Source organism: Exophiala oligosperma, assembly GCF_000835515.1.
Source record: "Exophiala oligosperma strain CBS 72588 unplaced genomic scaffold supercont1.2, whole genome shotgun sequence".
NCBI classification, from domain to species: domain Eukaryota; kingdom Fungi; phylum Ascomycota; class Eurotiomycetes; order Chaetothyriales; family Herpotrichiellaceae; genus Exophiala; species Exophiala oligosperma.
Window position 1 is genome coordinate 2,390,697 of NW_015622819.1, and position 16,778 is coordinate 2,407,474.

The window sequence follows — 16,778 nt, forward strand, 5'->3', positions numbered from 1 at the left end:
GCGACCAAGAGATCCAAGAGATTCTATTCCCCTTGCGATTGATCTATTGCCGCTAATGCTTTTTATGCACTGAGAGCTTCATCGTCGCTATCATCATGTATTGAATACTGTTCTTCGACAAGCTGAATTGCATCATTCGCCATGATCACTGCCACCGTCTCAGAGGCCACATATATTACACGGTGCCTCAGGTGTCCCCCTACTATCAAAGATGAGGAAAAGGATACCCCTAATCGACTGCTCGATTCACGTACAGTACACGCGTTCGTCTCGCCTACGGACTGCCGGTCTACCTGGGACTGTGTCTGCTTTACGTCTCCTCTGCCAGTACAAGGATCGTAAAATGCCTTGATCTGTGGTGGTGGCCGCACCTCATCACGTCCCTGATGTTTCACGTCCAAGATATGCAGATCAACCTCGAGATCTCCTTGCTTGCTTCCCTCTAGTTCTGCAATTATGGTCTCTATCCATCTGAATGCACGCCTCAACTGCAATATCAGCGACGTTTCCAGAATCCTTCAATGAGCTGTGGACTCTTTACACATCGTCCTTGCATCGCTTCAAGTGAAGGTCGATGCCCGAGATCACTCACTAAATGCTCACTAGTCGTGCCGCCTTGGAGAAGAGGCGGCATTGTCCTCCGACTCCGCATCTCCAGACGCTGATAAGGACGCCGGCACCCTCCTCGCTGATTGTCATCACTGTCACTGCTGCTGTGTTTTCACGGTTAGTACCCCTTACGATGTCTACAATGCACAGGACAGGTGGTGAGTGTGTCCACTGCCTCTGATTGTTCTCCAGATTGCTGACGAACCTATAGTTAGCCGAAAGGCACAGGCATGTGTCAGCTGTCATGCTCGGAAGATACGTTGCGACATGGCGACCATGGGGACACCTTGCTCCTCATGCAGTAGGGCCTCTTTGGATTGTCACGAATTCCACCCAAAGCGACGTCGAATTCGTGTGGCTGAAGCTGCCCTGACCGCCGCTTCAGAGGCGTGTGTATAAATAGCACTGGTATTGAAAACGGGCTAACAGGGATACCCGAAAGGCATGCTTCATCCACCGCTCTCCCTTCTTCGAGCTACCGTAGTAGCTATGCAACCCTCGGTGAAGGTGACCACGATCCTGAGCAGATTCAGGTCCTGGGCAGTGAGGATATCGCCAAGGCAGGATCGATTCTGCTAGATTTCCTCTCACAAGACTTTGACAAGGGATCAATAGGAGATTACCAGGCAACTTTTGTGGAGGACTACGCCAATGTGCTGCGAGTGCTAGGCCCAGTTTTTGGCAAAGGCTTTCAACCGAACGTGAAGCATTTCCGTGACGCGCCTTTCATAAAGCGCCTAAATGGTACCATTCCGCGGACCATCACTGAAGAGGAACGAGCCATACTCGATCATCACGGCTCGTTTGTGCTTCCCGACAGGAACATTGCAAGCGGATTTATAACTGCATTCTTCGACCGAGTTTACCCTACTATGCCTATCATAGACCAGGCCGGTCTGCGAAAATCCTACCTCGATCTGTCGTCGCTCGAAACTCTGTGCCCCCCACTGTTACTGTTGCAAGCAGTCATATTATCTGGTTCGACCGTCTGGCAACATCCAGATTTGCAGTCACAACCAGAAGAAGTTTCGAGACGGCTTCATCATCGTGCTAAAGCGCTTGTCGACCAAAGATTCGAGCAAGACCGGCTAACATTGGTAGTTGCACACCTACTGTTCAGCACATACACTTGTGACAGCTGTGATGACACTATTCAAAACATGTGGCTGTCCCTGGGCAGTGCAGTGCGGATCGCTCAAGGCTTAGGCATGCACCGAGATCTCGGTAGTGCTGCCACAGATTCGAAGCATCGGCGACAGTGGAAGAAAGTATGGTGGACTTTAGTCCTGCACGATACTCTCTGCTCCTTCGAATGGGGTCGGCCACGAGCAATTCACCTGGCAGACAGCGACGTCCCAGAACTCCAGCAGAGCGACTTCGAGCCAACCGAGCCAGGAGCCTTGGCTTGCGCTGAGCACATCGACTTCTTCCTAGCGGCGATCTCTCTTTGCTTCATCATCAATGACTGGCTCGACTGCCTTCGTCCTGGGGGTCGTGCAAAAGGCTCCTACCGACTGCGACGAGAGCAAGGTTCCCAACGTGCCCAGGAGGAGTTGCAATCCTGGTTGTCGGGGTTGCCGCCGACTATGAACCCCAATAGACCACCTTCACAGCACACGCTTTGGTCGGGCACGCTCCACGTCGCGTACTATACGGCGGTCATTCGGTTCGACTCTATCGCTGGGGCCAACGCACAAGTCGTCCACGATGCGGCAACAGCCATCAGCAAGATCTGCCTTTCTCTGTTCGAGCAAGATTTGATAAATTCGATCTGGGTGTTTGCAATACATCAGCTCTATCTTGCCATGTGCCAGCACGCACGTGAATCTCGCGATCCAGATCCCTCCATATCAGCACGAGGCTTGCAGAATCTCCAAGAATCTTTGCCTGTACTCAAAAAGCTAGGCGCGAAGAACTCAGTTGCGAGGCAAGCCTTTATCTTCCTCGATGAGGTCTCGAAAGGAGAAATATTGCCCCACCCAGACAATTGGCACCATTCGGACTTTTCGCCGTGGAACATCGACAGTCTGCCGTGGCAGTTTCCTGGCTTTGACCAATTGCCTCAGACGCCTGGGACTTGCAAGAAGGGAACGACTTCTCATGACCTCGCAAGGGCTAAGGATACTGAGAAACGATTGCAATAGGCTATGATACATAAGGAATGAACTTAGGAGAACTGACAACGTGTTATATGGTCGGATGAATGCTCTATTTGACGAGGCGATGGAACAAAACGAGAATAGATCTTTTGAACACCTAATGACAAATAGAAAATGAAAAAAATCACTTCAATAAATAAATCAAGAGATCTGTCTAGTATAATATAGACTACTATCTTCGAAACTTTTCGGAAGCGTTAAATGTCTATATTCTCAAGAGAGACTTTAGGGCTAAAGATTGAGCTATTCAGCGAATTCTTATCTAAAAGTTCTTAATGACAATATCTTGTCTCTCTAGAAACCAGACATAATATTTATGCAGAATAACGCACCTATTCATGGAGCTAAAAAGGTCAGAAAATGGTTCGAGGATAATGGTATTAAGGTTATAGTAGATTGGCCTCCTTATTCTCTGGATTGAAACCCGGTTCAAATTCTCTGATTTAAGATTAAACACCTTCTTAACATTATTAATCCTGATTTGCAATTTACAATAGGTGATTCCGAAGTGATTCGAGAGTGTTTTAAGATTGCTATTCAACGGACATCTGCTTCTATTCCTCCTAAAAGCATCAGGTGTTGTTAAGAGCATGGACAATAGGGTCAACGCCGTCCTTGAGGCAAAGGGCTGGTACACGCGATAATAGTTACACAACTAGAGAGCCATATTCTCGGAAAAAAGCGCCATCAAATGATATCTATTACAACATGAGACCTCGTGATATGCCTATATAATCGCAATGCTCATGATTGTAAAAGGGGCTGACCTGGCATGCTGGGGCGGACGGTGACTTGTGCGGAGGTGCTGTACATCCAGGTCATATTGAACACCCGATGAATTCAAGCCCATCACGCAGATTTGTCCGACTCATTTCCTTGGTTGCGAAGTTCAAGTTACCGTTTACAAGGCGCTCCTGCGGTACTCTGCTCCAGCTGTGATTGAAATGCAGCGTCGATGCCGACTTCCATTTTCTAACATAACATGAGTGGTTTGACTCATCTCTTGCGAGGATACCACTAGACTTACCGGCCCTTGGTATGACTTGCGACCATTCAGCATCCAATAAAGCCCTGCGAAGATCAACACGGCGCCTATAATGACGGAACTGTAATCTGAAGAGCACCGTCAGCATTATTTACCCTAATGGCGTGGAGAGGAAAAGGCCCACTCATGTTGTCTGCGTGTACAGGCATTGTAAAGGGGAAATCAAAAAACACCACCATAAAAATGATCCATACGAGAGCGACAGCATTGATTATTGGACCCAGAAAATTCCCCAACGGAAAAAGTGACGGTTTGAGATATTTCCGGCGACCAAAGAGCAGCAAGGCAATGGGGAAAGCAAAGGAGATATTCGCCAGCAGGACATTACACCCCACGAGAGCGTTGAAAGCAGTAGTGCTCCCCAGGTACACAAATCCAAGGATAGCAATAATGGCCCAGCACAAGATTGCTGCCTTCACAGGCACCTTGTGTCGAGGGTGAATCGACTGCAGTCTGACAAATGTCAGCCCGAGCAAACACTTTTTCGCCGACGTCGACTTACTGATTGCTGTATGGCAATGCCCCATCTCGAGCGAACGCCCATATCAGACGGTTCGCAGTCTGTTGAGACGCAACCGTTGCCGCACATGTGAGATAGAAGAGGACACACAGAAGAAATATAGAAGCTCCTTTGTTGTTGGTTGCTTGGTAAAATATTTCCAAGATCGGAACGCCGGTTGACGTGGCCAGGACTTTGTCGAGGTCGAGGATACAAAAACAGATGGCGATGGCAGTGACAATCATCGTACAGAACCCGATACATACTGTCGAGATGATGACAAAAGGTAGGTTTCGACGAGCATCTATCGTTCTATTGCATCAGTACCGCGGGCCAATTTTCACCATGAGGCACGACAATACCTCTCAATTCTTCGGCGACATGGACCTAGGTGGAAACAACGTCAGCCTATGTTGAATCGAGACGGATGCCGCTAGACCTACCGCGCCATCTAGACCGCCATAGGCAAATGCTGGATTCGTCAGGCCCACGATGAAAGCTATGCCGTTGGCCTTCCAGCCTGTTCCGTTGGTAAACGTCTTGAAGACAAAATCTGCCGAGTTCTTTGGATATGCACTCCCAATAATCGTCATATTGACGACCAAAAATGCCGTGATGCAGATATAAAACCCTATGCTGTGTACGTACGGGAGGACTTTTCGACCATATATGTTGATCAGCATGAAAATGACGTTCATGCCCTCGTACACGACGAAGCCTTGCCAACGCTGATAGGTGATGTCGGGATGCACGAGTATTATCATGGCCATCAAGAATTGACCGAGAATCACGGTGATAGAAGCACTGACGACACACCAGCCGATGGTACTGAAGTACCCGCAATACCAGCTCAACAAGGGAGCCCAACGCTTCGGGGCGAGTTCAGCAGTCCACTAAGATCCTCAGCAGATGCTTCTGGCACGACATGATGCGTGACTTACATGGTATTGGCCCCCGCTCGTTGGAAAACTGCTACTCAACTCTGCGAGGGATAGTGCAACCGCCATTGTCATGACCGTGACAGCGATTGAGCCATAGATCAACATTACCTGGCTAGTGTGAATGAGAGCTGTTCAATGTGAATTCATCGACTCACAGTTCCGCCACTTGCGATGCCGGTAGCGAGTGCCCCGATAATACCAGACCAAGAATCCACGATCCTTTCAAATTGTCAGCAAATTACACCTTTCTCGCCCCCTCAATCCTTAAAAAAGTAATCTAGTAAGGTAGAGAGACAGAGACGGAGAGGGGAGAGAGAGAGAGAGAGAGAGAGAGAGAGAGAGAGAGAGAGAGAGAGAGAGAGTACATACATGAATGACATTGCTAAGAGTGCAAAGCGGCTGTAGTTCCGTTCGAGGACGGGTTTGTGCCCGGTGAGCTGCACCAAGTCGAAATCATCATTGGCAATAGGTTTCATGGTGCCAATCTCTGGCTCAGTGATGCTGGCGTTGCGAATCGTGGATGTTTTGTTGGACTCCATTTTCAAGCGCTATAGAGACACTCGGCGAAGAAAAAGACATCGTACCGCACCAGGAACAAGAGCCATTGCGGAATATATACACCAAATTCACTGTACCTGCATTTCCCTAACTTATCTCTAGGAGAAAGAATATCAATGAGCAGTTCCCCCGATGATATGCAATCCGGGCAAGCAAGAAGCGAATAGCGGCGCTTCGTCGGACGCACAACGGCGCTCCAACGGCAAGTCAACCCCACAATTGGACATCCACGGACACAGGACGGCATCACCAGTACAACTCCGCATGGAATCCTGGCAGGATGCAGATAAAGAGACGGGGAGGATCTGTGATCGCAAAGCGACCAGTACTGACGTGTCGGGCCATGACGGGCATGTTTGAGACAGATATCGATGTCTTGACTCTCTGACTCTCTCACCCGCCATCAAGATCTCGACAACAATCTCGGAAAATGAGTCCAACAGCGACCACAAACGGCACGGTTGACTCAGACACCAAAAACCACAACATCGCTCCTCCTACCGTCAAATATGGCGATGTTCACATATCGTTCGACAAACTCCGACAGGCACATAGCATCACGTACCCACCCCGACCGCGTCTCGAGGTTCCGGAATATGCTCCAAGTGCAAGCCCCGGTGAGGTGGTGGAAGGGTTGAAGCGTGTCGGCGGAGTCATTGTCAGGGGCATTCTATCTCAAGAAGCCATAGCACAGATGGAGATTGACATGCGTCCTTACCTGGAGGCCGACGTTCCTTGGACAGCGAGCAACGACTTCTTCCCACCCTCCACACGGCGTGCTTTTGGATTGATTGGGAAGTCTCGAACGGCCGCCCTTGAACTGATCGGCAACGACCTCTACCAGGCGGTGTGCGAACAGTTTCTGACCAGCAAAGCATACGCGTGGTATGGCGACCGGAACGAAGTCGGCGTCTCGCCGCCGCAGGTCAACAACACGATCGTATTTTCCGTCCGCCCGGGGGACTCGTTTGACCAGCCGCTCCATCGTGACGATGACATACACTATGCCAACCGTCTGCGTGTGAACAAGTATCCGGAGCCTCCCAACTCGAGAGAGTACGGCATCGGCTTTTTCGTCGCGGGCACCAAAACGACCAAGGCCAACGGAGCCACCAGGTTTATTCCTGGCAGTCATCTGGAGGACACGACACAGCCACCAGACGAGAAGGACGCGGTATATGCCGAACTCAACCCTGGAGACGGCTTCATCATGCTCTCCAGCTGTTACCACGGTGGCAGCAAGAATACGACCACGGATGAGGAGCGACTGGTATTCAGCTGTTTCATGACCAGAGGATACCTGCGTCAAGAGGAGAATCAATACCTTTGCGTTCCTTTGGACGTAGCGAGGAGTCTGCCGTTGAGGATTCAGAAACTCATGGGGTACGCTGTGAGCGAGGTGAGTCCCTCGGACAAAGCCCTGGGTGACATTCTACCTCATGGGAAAGCACAGTGACTGACACCTTGTAGCCAATGCTGGGATGGGTCGACTTTCGAGACCCTCGCGTCGTGCTGGATCCCAAGGCCGGAAGAGTTGGTCACAAATATTGACGTACAAGAGGAGTATTACCTTTTTGGATTCTCGAGGGATGGCAAAAAAGCACGAAGGGGCCCCGGGTCCCTGCTTTGGTTGGAAGCGGCATCGTTCAACAAGAGTGCTGCGGTGTCCACGCCGAGACACATGATACAGTCTACGCTGTCTTTGCTTGCTGTTCCGATCTCCCTAGAAAATCTTTATGTGCGAATGTTGTGGTCGCGCCCTGACCTCCCATTGGGGTCTTCATCTTGCTCGCCGATGTTACGGTCTCTTTTCCTTACTTTTTCATGGTTGTCAATTTGAGAAGGTGGCCGCTCTAGTCGTAGATGAGGGTTGGGCTCAGATTGCGCGACGGTCCCTTCAATCTGAAGAGGGTGGCATGCCATTTTGGCATTTCGCACGGTGCCTGTGCCAAAGTATGCAGGATGCAACTTGGAACGCTCGTGGCACCAGCCGAACCTTGTGGCGAAGATCACCCCGGTTTGCGGTAAAGTCAGCCTGCAAGTAACAGTAGTAGACCCTGGTAGGAGTACTCCGTACATACTCGTAACTTGTCCAGCTGTATGTATGTACCGTCAGCTCTATGTAGCGACGGGGGATCCAGTTTGGGCGATCGGCAGGGGTCTTTTTTACACGTCGCCTGATTTTCGTCGAGGCTAGGGAAGTTTAGTGGCCCACTCACCAGGCCCAAGGGTTGTATGTACCGTAGGGAGTTGTTGATGGGAAAACTTCAGCAGCCCAGTTGCCGCCCGACCGTTCTAACCGCCGTTCAACCCACTTTTGGGCTCCCGTCTGGCTGCAAGTCATTCATCTTCCGAAGCCTTATCATCTAGAGCTCGAGCTACGCCGTACATATGTACGGTAGATACTCGTCACTCCTTTTCAGAAAGCAATAGCCGAAGGTGGGGCTCTTTTCTTTTCCCCCTAACAGTTCTTTGGGATCATCCGTAGATTTGTGTACGGAGTACGGCTTATGAATACTTTGTCATTTCCCCCCCCCGGTAGAAAGTCCATTGAGATGGCGTGATGTCGAATTATTATCACGGGCATTGCAAGGGCGGGTGGAGACCGGGTGACTGTGTTGCCGAGGACGTTACGGAGTAGAAGGGCCAAAAAGTCACTTTTGGAGTCTTTTCTCACTCGCGGGTGTGATAGTAGGTATGTACATACTGGAGTAATAGTTGTAGAGTTTACAAGGGGGGGAGGGGGGGAGGTGTGAGATGCAGATGCAAAGACACGACACGACACGGTCCCCCAATGGGTCTCGGGCGGATTGACCGGTTGGGTAAGCCTTATAGCCGGTGCTGCATGGTTGTCGTTGAGAGAAGAAGGCCCTTGAGAGGTGAGTGATAGGGAATGTCCATGAAATTAGTTCAGCGCCTCTTCCTGACTTGCAGCTGTCAAAAGGCAAACTCAGCCAGAACATCTCACAACTTCCAGACGGAGATGCAGTACGAGGTACGGTGCACCCACCGTACTGTAGGTACATACTTTTTGTAGACTTGGGAAACTTCCATCAGTAAGAAAAGAGTGGAAACTGAAGGACGACCATGCACTGGGCCAAGCCGGACGGAAGAAGCTCGTCGTCGTACTTGTACCTTTTTTTGCTTGGCTGTGAGGCTCCTCAAATTCTTACGGGTTGTTGTTGTTGTTGTGAAAAAACAAAAAAAAGTCAAAGATGCAATGTAACATGTGTACAGGTATGGATACGAGTACGAATACTACAATGTAAATGTCTTTTGGTGGCCGATTAGAAGATCTGTGACACATCTACGGTGTACTTCCCTTTTCTTCAAAGACAGTACTACAGTAGAAGTATCTATCGTACCTACAATACCTACATAGGTACCCAGGTGATGGACGGTCAACTAGTACTTGTGCAGTTTAATGCCTCGTCAAAAAAGGACCCCCAAGGGAAGAGATCGATCGAGGATACGGAGTCACTTTGCGTACTCGTAATCCGTAGGGCGTTTGACCAGATATTGATCAGATAAATGATTGACTATCACCTACATACCACCTTATTGTTAGTAGGGATTTTGGTCCTCCACTTTGAGGATCCCCCCCCCTGTACCGTTATTACGGAGTACTGTATGGAGTAACGATGCTTAGGTCCCATTGTAGTGCCTAGATTTACTACTACTGCAGTATTATTTTCCGGTAGACGCCGGCACAAGAAAGACAAGACACAGTGCTGGTTTCTCTACGAGTGAAAAAAATTACTGTGAACAGCTTCGTACAAGTAACAACCCATGGATGGCCATCTCAGCAGCGAAAAAAGCCTCTCTCCATTTCAAAAGTGATGACATGGGACTCGCGAGCTGAGTAAAATACTCGGCCTACAGGTGGTTTGGGCCTCCTGGATCCTTCCGGTTTTGCAGGGATGAGGCCAGCGCTGAAGCGGCTTATCGCAGGCGCCTTGTTCGATCTACGACGGTCTAGAACCACCAAGTTACCCACTGGCCGACGGGGGTTCATCGCTCCACCAGGGCCAAAATGTTCTGCATCTCTTTCGCAACTTGCTCTGTCTGTGGTGTCTAACGAAAGAGGGAGAACCAGCAGGAGACTTTTTCTCATCCCCCTCTACAAGGTTCCCGGCCATTCCAAGCCCTGAATCAGCCTGTGGCTCCTTATTCGAACACTTGCGAGGCTCTGAATCCTCCCTCTCCCGGTGGCCTCAACAGCCGACGAGGACACGGCAGCCTACCTCTAGTGTTTACAGAGTACACAACAAGTACGACTACCGTACCCTCTGAACCCCCTGTCACTCCCACAACATCGCCCTACCTCACAGAACGCCTGTACGGAGTAAGAGTACCTCTACCTAGTGGTCCCTACTCCGTACCTCTAGCGGTCCTTGTCGGCTGACCCATGTCAAAAAAGAGTCTGCCTAAGCTAGCTTTGGTGAACCTCAATTAATTTTCTCGCCATCCGTTTGAACTTCCCCCACAGTTCCTTTTTGTTCGCTTCCGTTGATCTCCCAAGTTTCCAGTTTCCCTCACGGGCGACCATCAGCAACATAACAACACACGTCTGCAGATTCCTCTTCACACAGACTCCTTGGACCCCCTTCGGCGTCCCTGTTGCTTTATGAGACGTCCACTCCTGCACGAGTCCGTCCCTCGTTATACCCTCATCCGGCTGATCTGCGGGAGTGTCAGCTGCTATCTCGGGCCCGTCCCAACGGTCGCTCCCTGATTGCCACATTCCTTCCTACGTCCCCCGGCGTTTGCAGTCCCTCCCCTGGCACTGTCCGTATATCCATTCCAGACCAGAACCGTTCAGCCTCGCAAATGAACCCCCAGCCTTTGTTGCTGGATGACGGCTTGTATCAAATACCAAAAAGGCAGTCGGTGGTGGTGCAGGTAGACGAACTCTCTCCAATACTATCACCTTCCGAAGAGGGGGAGCACCATGTGGCTATGCTGGGACGAGCTGGAATCGTCGAGACGGCAGGACAGGGTCTGTTGAAGCATTCGGAAGACGTTCGCTCAAACCTTGGACCAAGTCCCGTGCACAAGAGTCAGGTATATGGCTCGAGGCGACCATCAAAGCCTAGCCGGAGGAGGAGATCATCTGTGGACTCGGTTGAAAAGGTCGTGCAGAGGAACGAGGTTTTACGACTGAACATGAGGCTCCCTCATTTTCCACGCAAGAACATGAATGTGAATATGAACACGAACATGGACATGAAGGGCCACGAAGCAGAGTCCAGGACAAACGATGCGCACGCAAGACGCCATTCAACGACAGCATCCCACCCACCTTCCACAGACCTCAGTCTTTCACGCTCCAATTCGCTACCAGTACAGCCGTTGTCTGTTGCGCAATCCTGGCCGCAATATGACCGTTCAGCCTTCACTTCTTTGATCAACCCGTGTGGCATTGTGCCCCTTCTCACACCCCCAGACGACCTGGACGCCTTCAAATGGGACAGTAGTCCTGTGCAATCTCCTTCTTCCGACGGCATCCGAACTGTATCGGACGTTGACCCAGACCGATCTCATCGACAAGAGCCAACCGGCACAGGTGAGCCGCGTCCTCGGTCTACCTCCCGTCCGTCAGGTATCCAAATGCCGGAACGAGCAGATCTCTCGCATGACGACTCCAGCCGGTCTGACTGGCTAAGTCGAGCTTGCCAGCAACTTGGTAAGAACCTTGTGGTGATAGTGGTCAGAGAACTTGTAGATGGATAGCCCTTAGCTAACGTGGTCCCACAGCATCGAGTCTCGGAGATTCCACGAACCAATACCAACTCCAGATGGTCGTTCAAGCTCTACCCTCTCAGCCCAAGTCGAAAGAGATCATGTCCGTCTTCGAACAGGTGGTTCAGGCAATTCAGAATCGCTTTTCCACTGCTCCATACATCACCATAACCCACGCCGTGTCCCAAGTCATTAGCATGGACGAAGTGCCGGCGTCACCACCTGCCACTCCAAACACGAATTATGCCAGCGACGACTATTTTCAAGACCAGACCATCTTCACGCATGCCGCCATGGTGCCCGCGTACCATTCCCCACCCAACACTACCATCAACATCGGGACCAGGCCCACCAACATCATCGCCGTGCCGAGCAGCATCCAAGTCTCGATCCTTGAACGATACATTCCCCCTACCACTTCTCAAGAGATCAAAGATTTCTTCACCCTCAGTCGTCGCTCCTACCTCGCCGATCGACTTCTCGAGCTTTCCTCGAACAACGGCACCCTTCTGTTGATCTATCCGACCAAGCAGGGATCTCTGACCTTTGCGAATAGATACGTCAATCCCATCATCGAGCCCTTTCTACGCCATTTTGTCCTCCTCAACGGACTGTTCATGCACGTTGCGAATACGCTGGGTAGTTTGCCGGCAGTTCAAGCCATGAAGACGTATGAAGAAATCGGAGCGGCGGTGTCGGCAATGTGCGGTGCACTCAATCAACGATCACCTTCTCGTGGCGTGGCGAGCCGTTACGAGATCGTCCACTCCGAGACTGCCGATGTCGTCCTGGATCGCTCTGTCTGGGTGGATTGGTTCGTCGAACAGGAACACCACCGGCTACGACAGAACCTGGTCGACTACCACAAGTCTGGCGGTCGGATGCCGCCTCCTCGTGGCCAGATTGACGTGACACCGGCCATGCTGGCCCGCGAAGTTGTCGATGGCATCCGCCAGAGTCGACAGCCGGCCGGAAACGTCGGTCTGGAGGTCGGCGTTTTTGTCATACGTCGCACGGCTGCTACGACTGGGTGAAGACTTGTTGTTTTCTGCTTGCAAAAGACAACGCCTCCCTTTATTTTCCACGGTCGATTACTTGCATGGCGTTGGGAGGATAAAACACACAGAGGAGATGATGGCTGGTTTTTTCTAATGTCAACTGAGCATGGCGTTGTCGGGGTTTTAGCATCATGGCGTGGGTGGTACACATGGTTTCGCAGAACCAACGGCATTTGCTAGGGCTGGTCATGAGAGATGAGATACCCTACCAGCAATATGTGCTGTTTTCTTTTACCGTTTTTAATGAGATGAGCTAGGAGTTACAGGCCATGCAACGAGATCAGCTACAGGCGTCCTAGGCCGGGATTGCTATGTTTGAGTGCTGAGCTTGTCGTGAATTGTCCCCCTTTCACTTTAACTGAAAAGTTGGACAAGTCACACATACATAATAATAACTTCTTTCAACCTTTGAAATCGTTGCAACGTGCAACATGCATTAACTACTTGTCCACTTGAATACTTGTGAAACCTGGATAAAACACCCGGAAGGTATCCGCCTTGTAGGTACATACTTACTGTTGGTACCGTATTACTGTTAACAGGGCGCCCACTAAATATCCTAGCTATTCACACATCCGGATACAGCTACGTGCATGCTCTATCTGTGGCTTGTGAGAACTACTGTGGGTGACACGGAGGACGGAGCATTGTTATGGTGCACTAGGGGTGGTTTAGGGGCATCTCGGGTAACAAGTTAGGCATGTGCTGGGCCGTGCTAGGCTCGTTCCTTCGGGGCTTTTCTACCATTAGGGTGGCAGCGATTGGGGCTCGACACAGTTCCCTATCTTGGAATCCTCGGAGGGCGGGAGAAAGCTCCCCAAGCATCGATAAGGCCGGCCCCATAAACAATTCTCTGATTAAAGCTTGCATCGACAATCGTCATGATTCCCCCCCCCTTCAAAAAAACCTGCTTTGTCGAATCCCGCTATCGCCCATTTTCGCATCGCGTCTTTCCCATGGCTTAATTGCCATTGATCGCTTCGAGCTCGACGTCGATTGATGATTGGTGGCTCGTGAATTCCTTCTTGACAACGCGGGCGCGACAGGCTGCGCTAAAGGTCACATCGACATTGATCGCGACGTTGGGGGAGGAGACAGACGGGTGGGAGATGCCGTCTAGCCTGCGCCGTCGACGTCTACAGCTGAGTTTCTCCTGTCGCCTTTTTTTTTGAATGAACTGCTCGTTACTGTTGTGTCCTTTTTTTGTGTTTGGCTTCTCAGTGGGAAGTGCCGAATCGCTACTGGCATTGTGCTTTATTCTGTTGTTTGATTGATTGCTTGACCAGCGCCTGTCTTGTTCAGTGGCTTCTTTTTGGTGCTCGCTGTGCGCAGTGCCTACCTTGATCGCAGCACCAGCAGCAACACCAGCAGCACCAACTGCTCCTGCCCACGAATCCCTTCGTTTTCCTGCCTTCCACGTTGAATTAATTTTTAATTTCCTCCTCGAAAAGAATCTCTTGCCTGAGCGTTGACTCTTCACTTCCTTTTCGATCGTTGCCCCCCTCATCCACGTCGGGAGCAAGAAAAAAAGTATTGGTTTTTCCGCAGTTTGGACTTCAAGCTCCTACCATCTCCTCGTCCATACACTTTCCGTGGAGCAAGATACTCAGATTGAGAGAAAAGTTCAAGACAGCAAGCAGTCAACATGGGTCCATTGCTGGTTCTGGTGGCCTTGGTCTTCTCGGTCTTAAGTTCAACTGTCACTGCCATTCCCACCATTACTGCCGTCGGTTCCAAGTTCTTCACCAGTGACGGCAATCAGTTCTTCATCAAAGGTGAGAGAATGCCAGTACTCAACAAAGGTCGAACAGGGTCACTGATTCCTCGTCTGCCCAGGTGTTGCTTACCAGCTGGTCGAAGACGACCCTCTCGTGAATACCACGCAATGTACACTCGATGCCGCCCTCATGAAACAAGTCGGAGCCAATTCGATTCGGGTCTACCATGTCGATCCTGACGCAGACCACTCTGGATGCATGAACGCATTTGCCTCAAACAACATCTACATTTGGGTTGATATGGACAGCTTCAAAACGTACATTCAGTTGGTAAGAGTGGCAGGCTGGTCTTGAAGGGAAAAAGGCACTGACCAGAAACGCAGAGTGGCACTCCTTCTTGGACCCAGAACAAGTCAGACTCTTACCGAGCTGTCATGGACAATTTCCAACAATACGACAACACTGCCGGCCTCTTCGTGGGTAATGAGGTGCTCAATTCAAGTACGAACGCAGTTCCCTGGGGTAAAATATACGAATACTTACTAATTTGGTCAGATGCCGATTCCGGTGCCGCACCATACCTCCTCTCCGCCGCTGTTGATCTGAAGAATTACGGTATAGCAAAGGGGTACCGCAAGATCCCTATTGGATACTCGGCTACCGACACGGCCAACCTTCGACCGAATCTGCAGAACTATGTCGTCTGTCGTCCTAATGCTACCGAACGACTGGACTTCTATGCACTGAACAGCTATGAGTGGTGTGGATCGTCTCCTGATTACAACACTTCTGGCTATTCAGGGCTTCAGGCTAGTGCGGAAGACTATCCCGTGCCCATCTTCTTTTCGGAAGATGGCTGCAACACCGTACCGCCACGAACTTTTGATGACCAAGCCGCAATCTTCGGACCAGAGATGGTGAATACATGGTCGGGCGCGATTATCTATGAATGGATCCAGGAGACGAATCACTACGGCCTGGTGACATATGGCCCACCTGGTGGTCAAGACCAAGGCTCTGTGGTTGTGGATGGGTAACTATGACATGCTTACAAATTTGGTGCAACGAATACGCGTATGCTAACCTGTGCAGGTTCACGCGTCAGGGGATTCCCACGCCAGTCCAACCTGACTTCAGCAACCTCGCATCACAATGGTCTACGTTGAACCCCACTGGAGTCAAGTCGGCAGCTTACAAACCATCCACGACAGCACCGCCTTGCCCCAGTTCGACCGCAGGAGGATGGACCGTTGATCCCAGCTCACCGTTGCCCACTCTTGGGGCCGTGGGCGTCACACCAGGTATGCCAAGTGGTGTTCCGAAAGGCAGCATCACAGTCACCCCGACTTCCTCGGCGTCGCAGAACAGTAGTACTTACAGCTCGACAGTTTACCCGTCGTCGACCAAGACTGGCAGTGCAAGCGCAACCTCTGGTGGTGCTGCTTCTGCCACTTCTTCAGGCGCAGCGAGCAGAATTGCCTCCGGTCCTCCCCTCTTCAACGGTGGAGAGTTCATGAGCACGGTGGTTGCATTGATGGCCGTCTGTGCCGGATTCGTTTTCTGGCTGTAAGAAATCGGCAAAAGTCACAGTGGAGATGTTTTGGCTCATGAACTACGAGCAAATTTCGATTGGTATTGATTCAGGGATGTAATCCATAATGGGTGATGACAGACACACGATACCCATGTACATTTTATGTAGGGGGTGACATGAGTTATTTTACGCGCCAGAAGGAAGAAGACTTATGCCTGCCCTTGGTACTTGATAATACGGATGGGTGATGCTCAGTAGCTTGGTATGATGATAAAATAAACGAGGTGAAAGCGAACAAGATTTGTAGTGTTTATTCGTCCTCGTACTGTATAGGGATCTCGTCTTAGTCGTCGCGGTCGTCGCAGTCGTTGTGGATGTCCTTGTCATCGGAGATACGTCCGGCTATGTTGTTCCGTAAGGACATGATTCGAGCATTGGTCAACCTGGGCCAGATTTTGACTCACTCAAGCTGCAGGTTTGCTTGGTCATGACGGCCACGAACGGTGATAACAATATGAAGACGACAAGTCGAAAGTGTTATTTCTCAACGCTTTTCTTTTTGATCCTTTTGCTCGCTTCCGGCCAATTCCCGACCCAGTGACGAGTAATACAGCGTACAATAGCACATGTACGACGAGTAAGACATTGAAAAATTCCCTAGCTACCTAAGGTATTCATTCTACGGCGTACGTGATGATAATGATCAATTATTGTCAGTTCGCAAGGACTTGGCCCGATGGACCGAACCTCTGCGCCAGAAGGGCAAGGGATTGATGATGGATTAGCCATAACTGGGGACCTTGTTCTCTGCCAAAATAATGATCCAATCGATTGACAGTAGTACGGAGTGAAATATCGGCCATTCCATCTACTTCCGTAAGTTTAGATCTTTTGACGGGGTCCTTTCCTCGCATC

The 16,778-nt window shown here is 50.6% G+C and overlaps 5 protein-coding genes across 10 annotated transcripts; 4 read left to right on the top strand and 1 right to left on the bottom strand.

Moving 5' to 3' along the window:
- The first annotated feature begins 76 nt into the window (after positions 1–76).
- Positions 77–2,909, top strand: PV06_02301. 4 transcript variants are annotated; one of them, XM_016402960.1, is made up of 3 exons: positions 77–767; positions 821–998; positions 1,052–2,909. In XM_016402960.1, the coding sequence occupies exons 1-3, from the start codon at positions 596–598 to the stop codon at positions 2,751–2,753; spliced, it is 2,052 nt and encodes a 683-aa protein (XP_016266857.1). In that variant the 5' UTR covers positions 77–595; the 3' UTR covers positions 2,754–2,909. The 4 variants fall into 4 exon arrangements, with proteins under 4 accessions (XP_016266857.1, XP_016266858.1, XP_016266859.1 ...); XM_016402961.1 differs by having other exon boundaries at positions 77–726; XM_016402962.1 differs by having other exon boundaries at positions 821–2,909.
- A 574-nt stretch (positions 2,910–3,483) lies between these two features.
- Positions 3,484–8,263, bottom strand: PV06_02302. Of its 2 annotated transcripts, XM_016402965.1 has the most exons (10): positions 8,053–8,263; positions 5,623–8,004; positions 5,409–5,472; positions 5,254–5,361; positions 4,756–5,205; positions 4,675–4,699; positions 4,316–4,616; positions 3,938–4,266; positions 3,796–3,881; positions 3,484–3,740 (listed from the first exon to the last, which is right to left on the bottom strand). In XM_016402965.1, exons 2-10 carry the CDS (start codon positions 5,790–5,792, stop codon positions 3,663–3,665), a joined length of 1,611 nt encoding a protein of 536 aa, XP_016266862.1. In that variant the 5' UTR covers positions 5,793–8,004; positions 8,053–8,263; the 3' UTR covers positions 3,484–3,662. The 2 variants fall into 2 exon arrangements, with proteins under 2 accessions (XP_016266862.1, XP_016266861.1); XM_016402964.1 differs by having other exon boundaries at positions 3,484–3,881.
- On the top strand, positions 6,242–7,362 carry PV06_02303 (uncharacterized protein; the record flags this gene model as incomplete). Its single annotated transcript, XM_016402966.1, has 2 exons — positions 6,242–7,210; positions 7,282–7,362. The coding sequence occupies 2 exons, from the start codon at positions 6,242–6,244 to the stop codon at positions 7,360–7,362; spliced, it is 1,050 nt and encodes a 349-aa protein (XP_016266863.1).
- A 1,606-nt stretch (positions 8,264–9,869) lies between the features above and the next one.
- PV06_02304 (uncharacterized protein) lies at positions 9,870–13,025 on the top strand. Its single transcript, XM_016402967.1, has 2 exons — positions 9,870–11,497; positions 11,569–13,025. Exons 1-2 carry the CDS (start codon positions 10,642–10,644, stop codon positions 12,585–12,587), a joined length of 1,875 nt encoding a protein of 624 aa, XP_016266864.1. The 5' UTR covers positions 9,870–10,641; the 3' UTR covers positions 12,588–13,025.
- Positions 13,026–13,791: 766 nt separating this feature from the next.
- PV06_02305 lies at positions 13,792–16,154 on the top strand. Of its 2 annotated transcripts, XM_016402968.1 has the most exons (6): positions 13,792–14,386; positions 14,448–14,659; positions 14,713–14,830; positions 14,885–15,362; positions 15,422–15,630; positions 15,718–16,154. In XM_016402968.1, exons 1-6 carry the CDS (start codon positions 14,257–14,259, stop codon positions 15,897–15,899), a joined length of 1,329 nt encoding a protein of 442 aa, XP_016266865.1. In that variant the 5' UTR covers positions 13,792–14,256; the 3' UTR covers positions 15,900–16,154. The 2 variants fall into 2 exon arrangements, with proteins under 2 accessions (XP_016266865.1, XP_016266866.1); XM_016402969.1 differs by having other exon boundaries at positions 14,885–15,630.
- The last annotated feature ends 624 nt before the right edge of the window (positions 16,155–16,778 follow it).